Below are 19,484 nucleotides of genomic sequence, written 5' to 3'. Positions count from 1 at the left end.
TGATATAACTACTAATCAGCTATCAGACCTGATATAACTAACAGACCTGATATAACTACTAATCAGCTATCAGACCTGATATAACTAACATACCTGATATAACTACTAATCAGCTAGCAGACCTGATATAACTACTAATCAGCTAGCACACCTGATATAACTAACAGACCTGATATAACTACTAATCAGCTATCAGACCTGATATAACTAACAGACCTGATATAACTACTAATCAGCTAACAGACCTGATATCTACTAATCAACTATCAGACCTGATATAACTACTCATCAGCAATCAGACCTGATATAACTACTAATCAGCTAGCAGACCTGATATAACTACTAATCAGCTAGTAGACCTGATATAACTACTAATCAGCTATCAGACCTGATATAACTACTAATCAGCTAGCAGACCTGATATAACTACTAATCAGCTATCAGACCTGATATAACTACTAATCAGCTAGTAGACCTGATATAACTACTAATCAGCTAGTAGACCTGATATAACTACTAATCAGCTAGCAGACCTGATATAACTACTAATCAGCTATCAGACCTGATATAACTATTAATCAGCTAGCAGACCTGATATAACTACTAATCAGCTAGCAGACCTGATATAACTACTAATCAGCTAGCAGACCTGATATAACTACTAATCAGCTAGCATACCTGATATAACTAACAGACCTGATATAACTACTAATCAGCTATCAGACCTGATATAACTATTAATCAGCTAGCAGACCTGATATAACTACTAATCAGCTAGCAGACCTGATATAACTAACAGACCTGATATAACTACTAATCAGCTATCAGACCTGATATAACTATTAATCAGCTAGCAGACCTGATATAACTACTAATCAGCTAGCAGACCTGATATAACTATCAGACCTGATATAACTACTAATCAGCTATCAAACCTGATATAACTATTAATCAGCTAGCAGACCTGATATAACTACTAATCAGCTATCAAACCTGATATAACTATTAATCAGCTAACAGACCTGATATAACTACTAATCAGCTGTCAGACCTGATATAACTATTAATCAGCTAGCAGACCTGATATAACTACTAATCAGCTATCAGACCTGATATAACTAACAGACCTGATATAACTACTAATCAGCTAGCAGACCTGATATAACTAACAGACCTGATATAACTACTAATCAGCTATCAGACCTGATATAACTACTAATCAGCTAGCAGACCTGATATAACTACTAATCAGCTATCAGACCTGATATAACTACTAATCAGCTAGCAGACCTGATATAACTACTAATCAGCTAGCAGACCTGATATAAACTACTAATCAGCTAGCAGACCTGATATAACTAACAGACCTGATATAACTACTAATCAGCTATCAGACCTGATATAACTACTAATCAGCTATCAGACCTGATATAACTACTAATCAGCTAGCAGACCTGATATAACTACTAATCAGCTAGCAGACCTGATATAACTACTAATCAGCTAGTAGACCTGATATAACTACTAATCAGCTAGCAGACCTGATATAACTATATAACTAAATCAGCTATCAGACCTGATATAACTACTAATCAGCTAGCAGACCTGATATAACTAAATCTAGCTAATCAGACTATCAGACCTGATATAACTACTAATCAGCTAGCAGACCTGATATAACTACTAATCAGCTAGCAGACCTGATATAACTAATCAGCTAGACCTGATATAACTACTAATCAGCTAGCAGACCTGATATAACTACTAATCAGCTAGCAGACCTGATATAACTACTAATCAGCTATCAGACCTGATATAACTACTAATCAGCTAGTAGACCTGATATAACTACTAATCAGCTAGCAGACCTGATATAACTATCAGACCTTATATAACTACTAATCAGCTAGCAGACCTGATATAACTAACAGACCTGATATAACTACTAATCAGCTAGCAGACCTGATATAACTACTAATCAGCTAGCAGACCTGATATAACTATCAGACCTGATATAACTACTAATCAGCTAGTAGACCTGATATAACTAACAGACCTGATATAACTACTAATCAGCTATCAGACCTGATATAACTACTAATCAGCTATCAGACCTGATATAACTACTAATCAGCTAGCAGACCTGATATAACTACTAATCAGCTAGCAGACCTGATATAACTAACAGACCTGATATCTACTAATCAACTATCAGACCTGATATAACTACTAATCAGCTAGCAGACCTGATATAACTACTCATCAGCTAGCAGACCTGATATAACTAACAGACCTGATATAACTACTAATCAGCTAGCAGACCTGATATAACTAACAGACCTGATATAACTACTAATCAGCTTGCAGACCTGATATAACTAACAGACCTGATATAACTACTAATCAGCTAGTAGACCTGATATAACTACTAATCAGCTAGCAGACCTGATATAACTACTAATCAGCTATCAGACCTGATATAACTACTAATCAACTATCAGACCTGATATAACTACTAATCAGCTAGCAGACCTGATATAACTACTAATCAGCTATCAGACCTGATATAACTACTAATCAGCTATCAGACCTGATATAACTACTAATCAACTATCAGACCTGATATAACTACTAATCAACTATCAGACCTGATATAACTACTAATCAGCTATCAGACCTGATATAACTACTAATCAGCTAGCAGACCTGATATAACTACTAATCAGCTATCAGACCTGATATAACTACTAATCAACTATCAGACCTGATATAACTACTAATCAGCTAGCAGACCTGATATAACTACTAATCAGCTATCAGACCTGATATAACTACTAATCAGCTAGCAGACCTGATATAACTAACAGACCTGATATAACTACTAATCAGCTTGCAGACCTGATATAACTAACAGACCTGATATAACTACTAATCAGCTAGTAGACCTGATATAACTACTAATCAGCTAGCAGACCTGATATAACTACTAATCAGCTATCAGACCTGATATAACTACTAATCAACTATCAGACCTGATATAACTACTAATCAGCTAGCAGACCTGATATAACTACTAATCAGCTATCAGACCTGATATAACTACTAATCAGCTATCAGACCTGATATAACTACTAATCAGCTATCAGACCTGATATAACTAACAGACCTGATATAACTACTAATCAGCTATCAGACCTGATATAACTAACAGACCTGATATAACTACTAATCAGCTAGCAGACCTGATATAACTACTAATCAGCTAGCAGACCTGATATAACTAACAGACCTGATATAACTACTAATCAGCTATCAGACCTGATATAACTAACAGACCTGATATAACTACTAATCAGCTATCAGACCTGATATAACTAACATACCTGATATAACTACTAATCAGCTAGCAGACCTGATATAACTACTAATCAGCTAGCAGACCTGATATAACTAACAGACCTGATATAACTACTAATCAGCTATCAGACCTGATATAACTAACAGATCTGATATAACTACTAATCAGCTAACAGACCTGATATCTACTAATCAACTATCAGACCTGATATAACTACTCATCAGCTATCAGACCTGATATAACTAACAGACCTGATATAACTACTAATCAGCTAGCAGACCTGATATAACTACTAATCAGCTAGTAGACCTGATATAACTACTAATCAGCTATCAGACCTGATATAACTACTAATCAGCTAGCAGACCTGATATAACTACTAATCAGCTATCAGACCTGATATAACTACTAATCAGCTAGTAGACCTGATATAACTACTAATCAGCTAGTAGACCTGATATAACTACTAATCAGCTAGCAGACCTGATATAACTACTAATCAGCTATCAGACCTGATATAACTATTAATCAGCTAGCAGACCTGATATAACTACTAATCAGCTAGCAGACCTGATATAACTACTAATCAGCTAGCAGACCTGATATAACTACTAATCAGCTAGCATACCTGATATAACTAACAGACCTGATATAACTACTAATCAGCTATCAGACCTGATATAACTATTAATCAGCTAGCAGACCTGATATAACTACTAATCAGCTAGCAGACCTGATATAACTAACAGACCTGATATAACTACTAATCAGCTATCAGACCTGATATAACTATTAATCAGCTAGCAGACCTGATATAACTACTAATCAGCTAGCAGACCTGATATAACTATCAGACCTGATATAACTACTAATCAGCTATCAAACCTGATATAACTATTAATCAGCTAGCAGACCTGATATAACTACTAATCAGCTATCAAACCTGATATAACTATTAATCAGCTAACAGACCTGATATAACTACTAATCAGCTGTCAGACCTGATATAACTATTAATCAGCTAGCAGACCTGATATAACTACTAATCAGCTATCAGACCTGATATAACTAACAGACCTGATATAACTACTAATCAGCTAGCAGACCTGATATAACTAACAGACCTGATATAACTACTAATCAGCTATCAGACCTGATATAACTACTAATCAGCTAGCAGACCTGATATAACTACTAATCAGCTATCAGACCTGATATAACTACTAATCAGCTAGCAGACCTGATATAACTACTAATCAGCTAGCAGACCTGATATAACTACTAATCAGCTAGCAGACCTGATATAACTAACAGACCTGATATAACTACTAATCAGCTATCAGACCTGATATAACTACTAATCAGCTATCAGACCTGATATAACTACTAATCAGCTAGCAGACCTGATATAACTACTAATCAGCTAGCAGACCTGATATAACTACTAATCAGCTAGTAGACCTGATATAACTACTAATCAGCTAGCAGACCTGATATAACTACTAATCAGCTATCAGACCTGATATAACTACTAATCAGCTAGCAGACCTGATATAACTACTAATCAGCTATCAGACCTGATATAACTACTAATCAGCTAGCAGACCTGATATAACTACTAATCAGCTAGCAGACCTGATATAACTATCAGACCTGATATAACTACTAATCAGCTAGCAGACCTGATATAACTACTAATCAGCTAGCAGACCTGATATAACTACTAATCAGCTATCAGACCTGATATAACTACTAATCAGCTAGTAGACCTGATATAACTACTAATCAGCTAGCAGACCTGATATAACTATCAGACCTTATATAACTACTAATCAGCTAGCAGACCTGATATAACTAACAGACCTGATATAACTACTAATCAGCTAGCAGACCTGATATAACTACTAATCAGCTAGCAGACCTGATATAACTATCAGACCTGATATAACTACTAATCAGCTAGTAGACCTGATATAACTAACAGACCTGATATAACTACTAATCAGCTATCAGACCTGATATAACTACTAATCAGCTGACCTGTATCAGACCTGATATAACTACTAATCAGCTAGCAGACCTGATATAACTACTAATCAGCTAGCAGACCTGATATAACTAACAGACCTGATATCTACTAATCAACTATCAGACCTGATATAACTACTAATCAGCTAGCAGACCTGATATAACTACTCATCAGCTAGCAGACCTGATATAACTAACAGACTAGACCTGAACTACTAATCAGCTAACCTGATATAATCAGCTAGCAGACCTGATATAACTAACAGACCTGATATAACTACTAATCAGCTAGCAGACCTGATATAACTAACAGACCTGATATAACTACTAATCAGCTAGTAGACCTGATATAACTACTAATCAGCTAGCAGACCTGATATAACTACTAATCAGCTATCAGACCTGATATAACTACTAATCAACTATCAGACCTGATATAACTACTAATCAGCTAGCAGACCTGATATAACTACTAATCAGCTATCAGACCTGATATAACTACTAATCAGCTATCAGACCTGATATAACTACTAATCAACTATCAGACCTGATATAACTACTAATCAGCTATCAGACCTGATATAACTAACAGACCTGATATCTACTAATCAACTATCAGACCTGATATAACTACTAATCAGCTAGCAGACCTGATATAACTACTAATCAGCTAGCAGACCTGATATAACTACTAATCAACTATCAGACCTGATATAACTACTAATCAGCTATCAGACCTGATATAACTATCAGACCTGATATCTACTAATCAACTATCAGACCTGATATAACTACTCATCAGCTATCAGACCTGATATAACTAACAGACCTGATATAACTACTAATCAACTATCAGACCTGATATATCTACAAATCAGACTGTCCCACAGCTAACAGACCTGATATAACTACACATCAGACTACAAATCAAAATATATTTCATATTTGAGATTTTTCAAAGTATCCACCCTTTGCCTTGATGACAGTGTTGCACACTTTTGGCATTCTCTCAACCAGCTTCACCTGGAATGCTTTTCCAACAGTCTTGACGGAGTTCCCACATATGTTTTTCCTTCACTCTGTGGTCCAACTCATCTAAAACCATCTCAATTGGGTTGAGGTTGGGTGATTGTGGAGGCCAGGTCATCTGATGCAGCATCATCACTCTCCTTCTTGGTCAAATAGCCCTTACACAGCCTGGAGGTGTGTTGGGTCATTGTCCTGTTGAAAAACAAATGATAGTCCCACTAAGCCCAAACCAGATGGGATGGCGTATCGCTGCAGAATGCTGTGGTAGCAATGCTGGTTAAGTGTGCCTTGAACTCTAAATAAATCACTGACAGTGTCACCAGCAAAGCACCCCCACACCATAACACCTCCTCCTCCGTGCTTCACGTTGGGAACCACACCTGCGGATATCATCTGTTCACCTACTCTGCATCTCACAAAGACATGGCGGTTGGAGCGAAAAATCTCAAATTTGGACTCATCAGACCAAAGGACAGATTTCCACCGGTCTAATGTCCATTGCTCGTGTTTCTTGGCATAAGCAAGTCTCTTCTTATTATTGGTGTCCTTTAGTAGTGGTTTCATTGCAGCAATTCAACCATGAAGGCCTGATTCACACAGTCTCCTCTGAACAGTTGATGTTGAGATGGGTCTGTTACTTGAACTCTGTGAAGCATTTATTTGGACTGCAATTTCTGAGGCTGGTAGCTCTAATGAACTTATCCTCTGTAGCAGAGGTAACTCTGGGTCTTCCTTTCCAATCTGAGGCTGGTAACTCTAGTGAACTTATCCTCTGCTGCAGAGTTAACTCTGGGTCTTCCTTTCCTGTGGCGGTCCTCATGAGAGCCAGTTAACTCTAATGAACTTATCCTCTGTAGCAGAGGTAATTCTGGGTCTTCCTTTCCTGTGGCGGTCCTCATGAAAGCCAGTTAACTCTAGTGAACTTATCCTCTGCTGCAGAGGTAACTCTGGGTCTTCCTTTCTTGTGGCGGTCCTCATGAGAGACAGGTAACTCTAATGAACTTATCCTCTGCAGCAGAGGGAACTCTGGGTCTTCCTTTCCTGTGGCGGTCCTAAAGAGATGCCAGTTTCATCATAGCGCATGATGGTTTTTTGCAACTGCAATTGAAGAAACGTTCAAAGTCCTTGAAATTTTCCATATTGACGGACCTTCATGTCTTAAAGTAATGATGGACTGTTGCTTCTTCTCTGAGAGTCGGGAAGCAAGTTCAGGGAGTGAGTGTTTTAATAAATAAACGCAACATAAAACAAAACAAGAAACACGAACAACGTACAGAATTAACATTGCAGCAGAAACAATCATGCCTGGGAAAGGAACCAAAATGATATACAGTTGTAGTCGGAAGTTTACATACACCTTTCGCCAAATACATATCAACTCAGTTTTTCCACAATTCCTGACATTTAATCCCAGTAAAAATTCCCTGTCTTGGGTCAGTTAGGATCATCACTTTATTTTAAGAATGTGAAATGTCAGAATAATAGTTGAGAGAATGATTTATTTCATCTTTTATTTCTTTCATCACATTCCCAGTGGGTCATAAGTGTACATACACTCAATTAGTAGTTGGTAGCATTGACTTTAAATTGTTTAACTTGGGTCAAACGTTTCGGGTAGCCTTCCACAAGCTTCCCACAATAAGTTGGGTGAATTTTGGCCCATTCCTTTGGCCAAACAGTTCTATTTTTGTTTCATCAGACCAGAGAACATTTCTCCAAAAAGTATGATCTTTGTCCCCATGTGCAGTTGCAAACCTTAGTCTGGCTTTTTAATGGCAGTTTTGGAGCAGTGACTTCTTCCTTGCTGAGCGGCCTTTCAGGTTATGTTGATGTAGTGACCAAGCTTTAACTTCCTGTCTGATGTCTTGAGATGTTCCTTCAATATATCCACAACATTTTTCTGCCTCATGATGCCATCTATTTTGTGAAGTGCACCAGTCCCTCCTGCAGCAAAGCACCCCCACAACATGATGCTGCCACCCCCGTGCTTCACGGTTGGGATGGTGTTCTTCGGGTTGCAAAGCCTCCCCCTTTTTCCTCCAAACATAACGATGGTCATTATGGCCAAACGGTTCTATTTTTGTTTAATCAGACCAGAGGACATTTCTCCAAAAAGTACGATCTTTGTCCCCATGTGCAGTTGCAAACCGTAGTCTGGCTTTTTTATGGCGGTTTTGGAGCAGTGGCTTCTTCCTTGTTGAGCGGCCTTTCAGGTTATGTCTATATAGGACTCGTTTTACTGTGGATATAGATACTTTTGTACCTGTTTCTTCCAGCATCTTCACAAGGTCCTTTGCTGTTGATCTGGGATTTATTTGCACTTTTCGCACCAAAGTACATTTATCTCTAGGAGAGAGATCGCGTCTCCTTCCTGAGTGGTATGACGGCTACGTGGTCTCATGGTGTTTATACTTGGTGTTTATACTTGAATGTGGTACCTTCAGGCGTTTGGAAATTGCTCCCAAGGATGAAACAGACTTTTTCTGAGGTCTTGGCTGATTTCTTTTGATTTTTCCATGATGTCAAGCAAAGAGGCACTGAGTTTGAAGGTAGGCCTTGAAATACATCCACAGGTACACCTCCAATTGACTCAAATTATGTCAATTAGCCTATCAGAAACTTCTAAAGCCAGCCATGACATAATTTTCTGGAATTTTCCAAGCTGTTTAAAGGCACAGTCAACTTAGTGTATGTAAACTTCTGACCCACTGGAATTGTGATACAATTGCTGAAAAAATGACTTGTGTCAAGCACAAAGTAGATGTCCTAACCGACTTGCCAAAACTATAGTTTGTTAACAGATTTTATACACAAGAACACACATAGTCAGGAACATTGACCTGTGAACAGACAGTCTTGCTGTGGCTAAAGGGTTAGATTGTTTCTTCAGACATACATGAACATGTTTTACTACATTTCAGATCACGGCCTCGATTCATATTTTATTCATTTATATGTGCAGTGCCTTCGGAAAGTATTCAAACCCCTTCACGTTTTCCACATTTGTTATGTTACAGCCTTATTCTAAAAAATAATTTCCTCAGCAATCTACACACAATACTCCATTATGACATCACAATCCTCCATAATGACATCACAATACCCCATTGTGGGGTATTGTGATGTCATTATGGGGTATTGTCATGTCATTATGGTGTAGATCGATGAGGGGAACAAGCAATTGAATCCATTTTAGAATAAGGCTGTAACGTAAAACAAAATGTGAAAAAAGTTAAGGGGTTTGAATACTTTCCGAATGCCACTGAATATATATTTTTTGCTATTTTCCTTTATTATCTTCCCCTAACCCTACCATCCCCTCCCTAACCCTACCATCCATTCCCTAAACCTACCATCCATTCCCTAACCCTACCATCCCTTCCCTAACCCTACCATCCCTTCCCTAACCCTACCATCCATTCCCTAACCCTACCATCCCTTCCCTAACCCTACCATCCCTTCCCTAACCCTACCATCCATTCCCTAACCCTACCATCCCTTCCCTAACCCTACCATCCCCTCCCCTAACCCTACCATCCATTCCCTAACCCTACCATCCATTCCCTAACCCTACCATCCCTTCCCTAACCCTACCATCCCTTCCCTAACCCTACCATCCCTTCCCTAACCCTACCATCCATTCCCTAACCCTACCATCCCTTCCCCAACCCTATAATCCCTTCCCTAACCCTACCATCCCTTCCCTAACCCTACCATCCATTCCCTAACCCTACCATCCCTTCCCTAACCCTACCATCCCTTCCCTAACCCTACCATCCCTTCCCTAACCCTACCATCCCTTCCCTAACCCTACCATCCATTCCCTAACCCTACCATCCATTCCCTAACCCTACCATCCCTTCCCTAACCCTACCATCCCTTCCCTAACCCTACCATCCCTTCCCTAACCCTACCATCCCTTCCCTAACCCTACCATCCCTTCCCTAACCCTACCATCCCTTCCCTAACCCTCCCATCCCTTCCCTAACCCTACCATCCATTCCCTAACCCTACCATCCCTTCCCTAACCCTACCATCCCTTCCCTAACCCTACCATCCCCTCCCTAACCCTACCATCCCTTCCCCAACCCTACCATCCCTTCCCTAACCCTACCATCCCTTCCCTAACCCTACCATCCATTCCCTAACCCTACCATCCATTCCCTAACCCTACCATCCCTTCCCTAACCCTACCATCCCTTCCCTAACCCTACCATCCCTTCCCTAACCCTACCATCCATTCCCTAACTCTACCATCCCTTCCCTAACCCTACCATCCCTAACCTAACCCTACCATCCCTTCCCTAACCCTACCATCCCCTCCGTAACCCTACCATCCATTCCCCAACCCTACCATCCCTTCCCTAACCCTACCATCCATTCCCTAACCCTACCATCCCTTCCCCTAACCCTACCATCCCCCTCCATCCATTCCCTAACCCTACCATCCCTTCCCTAACCCTACCATCCCTTCCCTAACCCTACCATCCCTTCCCTAACCCTACCATCCCTTCCCTAACCCTACCATCCCTTCCCTAACCCTACCATCCCTTCCCTAACCCTACCATCCATTCCCTAACCCTACCATCCCTTCCCTAACCCTACCATCCCTTCCCTAACCCTACCATCCCTTCCCTAACGCTACCATCCCTTCCCTAACCCTACCATCCCTTCCCTAACCCTACCATCCATTCCCTAACCCTACCATCCCTTCCCTAACCTACCATCCCTTCCCTTCCCTAACCCTACCATCCATTCCCTAACTCTACCATCCATTCCCTAACCCTACCATCCCTTCCCTAAAACCTACCATCCCTTCCCTAACCCTACCATCCATTCCCTAACCCTACCATCCCTTCCCTAACCCTACCATCCCCTCCCATAACCCTACCATCCATTCCTAAACTAACCCTACCATCCATTCCCTAACCCTACCATCCCTTCCCTAACCCTAAACATCCCTCCCAACCCTACCATCCCTTCCCTAACCCCAGTCCATCCATTCCCTAACCCTCTATCATCCCTTCCCTAACCCACCATCCTTCCCCATTCAACCCTACCATCCATTCCCTAAACCTACCATCCCTTCCCTAACCTATCTCTAAACACCATCCAGTCCTTCAGCTCCATTCAACCCCTCCCATCTATCTTTAAACACCATCCAGTCCTTCAGCTCCATTCAACCCCTCCCATCTATCTCCCATCTAAACACCATCCAGTCCTTCAGCTCCATTCAACCCCTCCCATCTATCTCTAAACACCATCCAGTCCTTCAGCTCCATTCAACCCCTCCCATCTATCTCTAAACACCATCCAGTCCCTTCAGCTCCATTCAACCCCTCCCATCTATCTCTAAACACCATCCAGTCCTTCAGCTCCATTCAACCCCTCCCATCTATCTCCCATCTAAACACCATCCAGTCCTTCAGCTCCATTCAACCCCTCCCATCTATCTCTAAACACCATCCAGTCCTTCAGCTCCATTCAACCCCTCCCATCTATCTCTAAACACCATCCAGTCCCTTCAGCTCCATTCAACCCCTCCCATCTATCTCTAAACACCATCCAGTCCTTCAGCTCCATTCAACCCCTCCCATCTATCTCCCATCTAAACACCATCCAGTCCTTCAGCTCCATTCAACCCCTCCCATCTATCTCTAAACACCATCCAGTCCTTCAGCTCCATTCAACCCCTCCCATCTATCTCTAAACACCATCCAGTCCTTCAGCTCCATTCAACCCCTCCCATCTATCTCTAAACACCATCCAGTCCTTCAGCTCCATTCAACCCCTCCCATCTATCTCTAAACACCATCCAGTCCTTCAGCTCCATTCAACCCCTCCCATCTATCTCCCATCTAAACACCATCCAGTCCTTCAGCTCCATTCAACCCCTCCCATCTATCTCTAAACACCATCCAGTCCTTCAGCTCCATTCAACCCCTCCCATCTATCTCTAAACACCATCCAGTCCTTCAGCTCCATTCAACCCCTCCCATCTATCTCTAAACACCATCCAGTCCTTCAGCTCCATTCAACCCCTCCCATCTATCTCTAAACACCATCCAGTCCTTCAGCTCCATTCAACCCCTCCCATCTATCTCTAAACACCATCCAGTCCTTCAGCTCCATTCAACCCTCCCATCTATCTCTAAACACCATCCAGTCCTTCAGCTCCATTCAACCCTCCCATCTATCTCCCATCTAAACACCATCCAGTCCTTCAGCTCCATTCAACCCCTCCCATCTATCTTTAAACACCATCCAGTCCTTCAGCTCCATTCAACCCCTCCCATCTATCTCTAAACACCATCCAGTCCTTCAGCTCCATTCAACCCCTCCCATCTATCTCTAAACACCATCCAGTCCTTCAGCTCCATTCAACCCCTCCCATCTATCTCTATACACCATCCAGTCCTTCAGCTCCATTCAACCCCTCCCATCTATCTCCCATCTAAACACCATCCAGTCCTTCAGCTCCATTCAACCCCTCCCATCTATCTCCCATCTAAACACCATCCAGTCCTTCAGCTCCATTCAACCCCTCCCATCTATCTCCCATCTAAACACCATCCAGTCCTTCAGCTCCATTCAACCCCTCCCATCTATCTCCCATCTAAACACCATCCAGTCCTTCAGCTCCATTCAACCCCTCCCATCTATCTCTAAACACCATCCAGTCCTTCAGCTCCATTCAACCCCTCCCATCTATCTCTAAACACCATCCAGTCCTTCAGCTCCATTCAACCCCTCCCATCTATCTCTAAACACCATCCAGTCCTTCAGCTCCATTCAACCCCTCCCATCTATCTCCCATCTAAACACCATCCAGTCCTTCAGCTCCATTCAACCCCTCCCATCTATCTCTAAACACCATCCAGTCCTTCAGCTCCATTCAACCCCTCCCATCTATCTCTAAACACCATCCAGTCCTTCAGCTCCATTCAACCCCTCCCATCTATCTCTAAACACCATCCAGTCCTTCAGCTCCATTCAACCCCTCCCATCTATCTCTAAACACCATCCAGTCCTTCAGCTCCATTCAACCCCTCCCATCTATCTCTAAACACCATCCAGTCCTTCAGCTCCATTCAACCCCTCCCATCTATCTCTAAACACCATCCAGTCCTTCAGCTCCATTCAACCCCTCCCATCTATCTCTAAACACCATCCAGTCCTTCAGCTCCATTCAACCCCTCCCATCTATCTCTAAACACCATCCAGTCCTTCAGCTCCATTCAACCCCTCCCATCTATCTCTAAACACCATCCAGTCCTTCAGCTCCATTCAACCCCTCCCATCTATCTCTAAACACCATCCAGTCCTTCAGCTCCATTCAACCCCTCCCATCTATCTCTAAACACCATCCAGTCCTTCAGCTCCATTCAACCCCTCCCATCTATCTCTAAACACCATCCAGTCCTTCAGCTCCATTCAACCCCTCCCATCTATCTATAAACACCATCCAGTCCTTCAGCTCCATTCAACCCCTCCCATCTATCTCTAAACACCATCCAGTCCTTCAGCTCCATTCAACCCCTCCCATCTATCTCTAAACACCATCCAGTCCTTCAGCTCCATTCAACCCCTCCCATCTATCTCCCATCTAAACACCATCCAGTCCTTCAGCTCCATTCAACCCCTCCCATCTATCTCTAAACACCATCCAGTCCTTCAGCTCCATTCAACCCCTCCCATCTATCTCTAAACACCATCCAGTCCTTCAGCTCCATTCAACCCCTCCCATCTATCTCTAAACACCATCCAGTCCTTCAGCTCCATTCAACCCCTCCCATCTATCTCTAAACACCATCCAGTCCTTCAGCTCCATTCAACCCCTCCCATCTATCTCTAAACACCATCCAGTCCTTCAGCTCCATTCAACCCCTCCCATCTATCTCTAAACACCATCCAGTCCTTCAGCTCCATTCAACCCCTCCCATCTATCTCTAAACACCATCCAGTCCTTCAGCTCCATTCAACCCCTCCCATCTAAACACCATCCAGTCCTTCAGCTCCATTCAACCCCTCCCATCTATCTCTAAACACCAGTCCTCCAGTCCTTCAGCTCCATTCAACCCCTCCCATCTATCTCTAAACACCATCCAGTCCTTCAGCTCCATTCTACCCCTCCCATCTATCTCTAAACACCATCCAGTCCTTCAGCTCCATTCAACCCCTCCCATCTATCTCTAAACACCATCCAGTCCTTCAGCTCCATTCAACCCCTCCCATCTATCTCTAAACACCATCCAGTCCTTCAGCTCCATTCAACCCCTCCCATCTATCTCCCCTCCCATCTAAACACCATCCAGTCCTTCAGCTCCATTCAACCCCTCCCATCTATCTCTAAACACCATCCAGTCCTTCAGCTCCATTCAACCCCTCCCATCTATCTCTAAACACCATCCAGTCCTTCAGCTCCATTCAACCCCTCCCATCTATCTCTAAACACCATCCAGTCCTTCAGCTCCATTCAACCCCTCCCATCTATCTCTAAACACCATCCAGTCCTTCAGCTCCATTCAACCCTCCCATCTATCTCTAAACACCATCCAGTCCTTCAGCTCCATTCAACCCCTCCCATCTATCTCTAAACACCATCCAGTCCTTCAGCTCCATTCAACCCCTCCCATCTATCTCCCATCTAAACACCATCCAGTCCTTCAGCTCCATTCAACCCCTCCCATCTATCTCTAAACACCATCCAGTCCTTCAGCTCCATTCAACCCCTCCCATCTATCTCCCATCTAAACACCATCCAGTCCTTCAGCTCCATTCAACCCCTCCCATCTATCTCTAAACACCATCCAGTCCTTCAGCTCCATTCAACCCCTCCCATCTATCTCTAAACACCATCCAGTCCTTCAGCTCCATTCAACCCCTCCCATCTATCTCTAAACACCATCCAGTCCTTCAGCTCCATTCAACCCCTCCCATCTATCTCTAAACACCATCCAGTCCTTCAGCTCCATTCAACCCCTCCCATCTATCTCTAAACACCATCCAGTCCTTCAGCTCCATTCAACCCCTCCCATCTATCTCTAAACACCATCCAGTCCTTCAGCTCCATTCAACCCCTCCCATCTATCTCTAAACACCATCCAGTCCTTCAGCTCCATTCAACCCCTCCCATCTATCTCTAAACACCATCCAGTCCTTCAGCTCCATTCAACCCTCCCATCTATCTCCCATCTAAACACCATCCAGTCCTTCAGCTCCATTCAACCCCTCCCATCTATCTCTAAACACCATCCAGTCCTTCAGCTCCATTCAACCCCTCCCATCTATCTCTAAACACCATCCAGTCCTTCAGCTCCATTCAACCCCTCCCATCTATCTCTAAACACCATCCAGTCCTTCAGCTCCATTCAACCCCTCCCATCTATCTCTAAACACCATCCAGTCCTTCAGCTCCATTCAACCCCTCCCATCTATCTCTAAACACCATCCAGTCCTTCAGCTCCATTCAACCCCTCCCATCTATCTCTAAACACCATCCAGTCCTTCAGCTCCATTCAACCCCTCCCATCTATCTCCCATCTAAACACCATCCAGTCCTTCAGCTCCATTCAACCCCTCCCATCTATCTCTAAACACCATCCAGTCCTTCAGCTCCATTCAACCCCTCCCATCTATCTCTAAACACCATCCAGTCCTTCAGCTCCATTCAACCCCTCCCATCTATCTCTAAACACCACCCAGTCCTTCAGCTCCATTCAACCCCTCCCATCTATCTCTAAACACCATCCAGTCCTTCAGCTCCATTCAACCCCTCCCATCTATCTCCCATCTAAACACCATCCAGTCCTTCAGCTCCATTCAACCCCTCCCATCTATCTCCCATCTAAACACCATCCAGTCCTTCAGCTCCATTCAACCCCTCCCATCTATCTCTAAACACCATCCAGTCCTTCAGCTCCATTCAACCCCTCCCATCTATCTCTAAACACCATCCAGTCCTTCAGCTCCATTCAACCCCTCCCATCTATCTCTAAACACCATCCAGTCCTTCAGCTCCATTCAACCCCTCCCATCTATCTCTAAACACCATCCAGTCCTTCAGCTCCATTCAACCCCTCCCATCTATCTCTAAACACCATCCAGTCCTTCAGCTCCATTCAACCCCTCCCATCTATCTCTAAACACCATCCAGTCCTTCAGCTCCATTCAACCCCTCCCATCTATCTCTAAACACCATCCAGTCCTTCAGCTCCATTCAACCCCTCCCATCTATCTCTAAACACCATCCAGTCCTTCAGCTCCATTCAACCCTCCCATCTATCTCTAAACACCATCCAGTCCTTCAGCTCCATTCAACCCCTCCCATCTATCTCTAAACACCATCCAGTCCTTCAGCTCCATTCAACCCCTCCCATCTATCTCTAAACACCATCCAGTCCTTCAGCTCCATTCAACCCCTCCCATCTATCTCCCATCTAAACCCCATCCAGTCCTTCAGCTCCATTCAACCCCTCCCATCTATCTCTAAACACCATCCAGTCCTTCAGCTCCATTCAACCCCTCCCATCTATCTCTAAACACCATCCAGTCCTTCAGCTCCATTCAACCCCTCCCATCTATCTCTAAACACCATCCAGTCCTTCAGCTCCATTCAACCCCTCCCATCTATCTCTTCAAATCTAAACACCATCCAGTCCTTCAGCTCCATTCAACCCCTCCCATCTATCTCTAAACACCATCCAGTCCTTCAGCTCCATTCAACCCCTCCCATCTATCTCTAAACACCATCCAGTCCTTCAGCTCCATTCAACCCCTCCCATCTATCTCTAAACACCATCCAGTCCTTCAGCTCCATTCAACCCCTCCCATCTATCTCTAAACACCATCCAGTCCTTCAGCTCCATTCAACCCCTCCCATCTATCTCTAAACACCATCCAGTTTTGATTGATATTTGACATATATTCTCCATGTTTCACATAAGTCCCGAACCTTTCTATTCTCAAAATTCCTACAGATTGTAAATTAAAGATAAGCATTTTTGCTAAAAGTATCATTATATTATTGATGGATTGACTCTGATTTTTTTTTAAATCACCCAACAGTGCTATTTACAGAGTTAACTCCAGGTAAATGTTGCAATTCTTCAGCCATTCCTAAACCTGCGACCAAAACCCAGCTCCATAATTACCAAAACAAATGATCTAATGATTCTGTCTCTTTGCAGCAACATCTGCAGAGCTAAGATGGTTGTATCCCCATATATATTATTGCAACCGCAACCAATGGAATGTTTATATATATATATATATAAACATTCCATTGGTTGCAATAATTTTTAATAATAATTTAAATTAAATTGAAAAACTCTTTAAGTTTTCATTCCGGTGTTGTTTTGCAGTTGTATTACATTTTAGAGCTCTAAAACCCTTGAATCAAGTTTTGTTTAAGCAATAAGGCACGGGGGTGTGGTTTATGGCCAATATTTAGTGATCTATTCCCTTACTTCATCTAGTGGCTCTATTTAGTGATCTATTCCCTTACTTCATCTAGTGGATCTATTCCCATTCTTCATCTAGTGGATCTATTTAGTGATCTATTCCCTTCATCTAGTGGATCTATTTAGTGATCTCGTGTATCTATTTAGTGATCTATTCCCTTCATCTAGTGGATCTATTTAGTGATCTATTCCCTTTCTTCGTCTAGTGGATCTATTTAGTGATCTATTCCCATCCTTCATCTAGTGCATCTATGCCCTTACTTCATCTAGTGGATCTATTTAGTGATCTATTTCCTTTCTTCATGTAGTGGATCTATTTAGTGATCTATTCCCTTACTTCATCTAGTGGATCTATTTAGTGGATCTATTCCCTTTCTTCATCTAGTGGATCTATTTAGTGATCTATTCTTTTCTTCATCTAGTGGATTTATTCCCTTTCTTCATCTAGTGAATGTATTCCCTTTCTTCATCTAGTGGATCTATTTAGTGATCTATTCCCATCCTTCATCTAGTGGATCTATTTAGTGATCTATTTCCTTTCTTCATCTAGTGGATCTATTTAGTGATCTATTCCCTTTTCTTCATCAAGTGGATCTATTTAGTGATCTATTCTCTTTCTTCCCAGAAGCTCACAACGCGCTACAACATTTCTCCTGTAAGATGCTGACTCCTCGACACTGCACTGGAACCTGCTCCTTCAAACCTCCTCTTCTACCACCTTAGTCCTTTCCCACCGTGGAACCCCGTCAGTCTGGAAAGCAAGACTACTACCACCCTAGTCCCTTCCCACAGTCCGCCGTGGAGCCCTGTCAGTCTGGAAAGCAAGGCTACTTCTACCCACAGGACTACCACCACCCCGAAGACTACTATCGCCCCAAAGACTACTATCACCCCCAAGATGTCTACCGCCCCCAAGACTACTACCGCCCCCAAGACTACTAAACCCCCGAAGACTACTACCGCCCCAAAGACTACTACCACCCCCAAGACTACTACCACCCCCAAGACTACTACCGCCCCAAAGACTACTACCACCCCCAAGACTACTACCGCCCCCAAGACTACTACCACCCCCAAGACTACTACCACCCCCAAGACTACTACCACCCCCAAGACTACTACCACCCCCAAGACTACTACCACCCCCAAGACCACTACCGCCCCAAAGACTACTATCACCCCCAAGACTACTACCACCCCCAAGACTACTACCACCCCAAAGACTACTACCTCCCCCGAGACTACTACCGCCCCCAATACTACTACCGCCCCAAGACTACTACCACCCCAAAGACTACTACCACCCCGAGACTACTACCACCCCTAAGACTACTACCACCCCCAAGACTACTACCACCCCATCAAACACTACTACCGATCCCTTCAAGACTTTATTACCCCCTAAGACTACTACCAACCCCAAGACTACTACCACCCCCAAGACTACTACTACCCTTCAAGACTACTACCCCCCAAGACTACTACCCCCCCAAGACTACTACCACCCCAAGACTACTGACCACCCACTGAAGACTACTACCACCCCCAAGACTACTACCACCCCAAGACTACTACCACCCTGGAAGACTACTACCACCCCCAAGACT

The 19,484-nt window shown here is 43.0% G+C and overlaps 1 protein-coding gene across 2 annotated transcripts in view; it reads left to right on the top strand.

Moving 5' to 3' along the window:
- The window catches only part of LOC118382133 (SKI family transcriptional corepressor 1 homolog-B-like), a 77,502-nt gene extending 58,654 nt beyond the window's left edge, over positions 1-18,848 (top strand). The window contains exon 8 of one of the 2 annotated variants that reach the window (XM_052481146.1): positions 18,506-18,848. In XM_052481146.1, coding sequence (XP_052337106.1) covers positions 18,506-18,600 — 95 coding nt within the window. In that variant the 3' untranslated portion in view covers positions 18,601-18,848. Of the gene's footprint in view, positions 1-18,502 lie in introns of both variants that reach the window. The other variant, XM_052481145.1, reaches the window with a different exon arrangement.
- Positions 18,849-19,484: the final 636 nt, after the last annotated feature.

This window comes from Oncorhynchus keta, chromosome 26, assembly GCF_023373465.1.
Source record: "Oncorhynchus keta strain PuntledgeMale-10-30-2019 chromosome 26, Oket_V2, whole genome shotgun sequence".
Classification (NCBI taxonomy): domain Eukaryota; kingdom Metazoa; phylum Chordata; class Actinopteri; order Salmoniformes; family Salmonidae; genus Oncorhynchus; species Oncorhynchus keta.
Note: the sequence above shows the minus strand (reverse complement) of the source record. Positions and strands in the feature narration are given on the sequence as shown.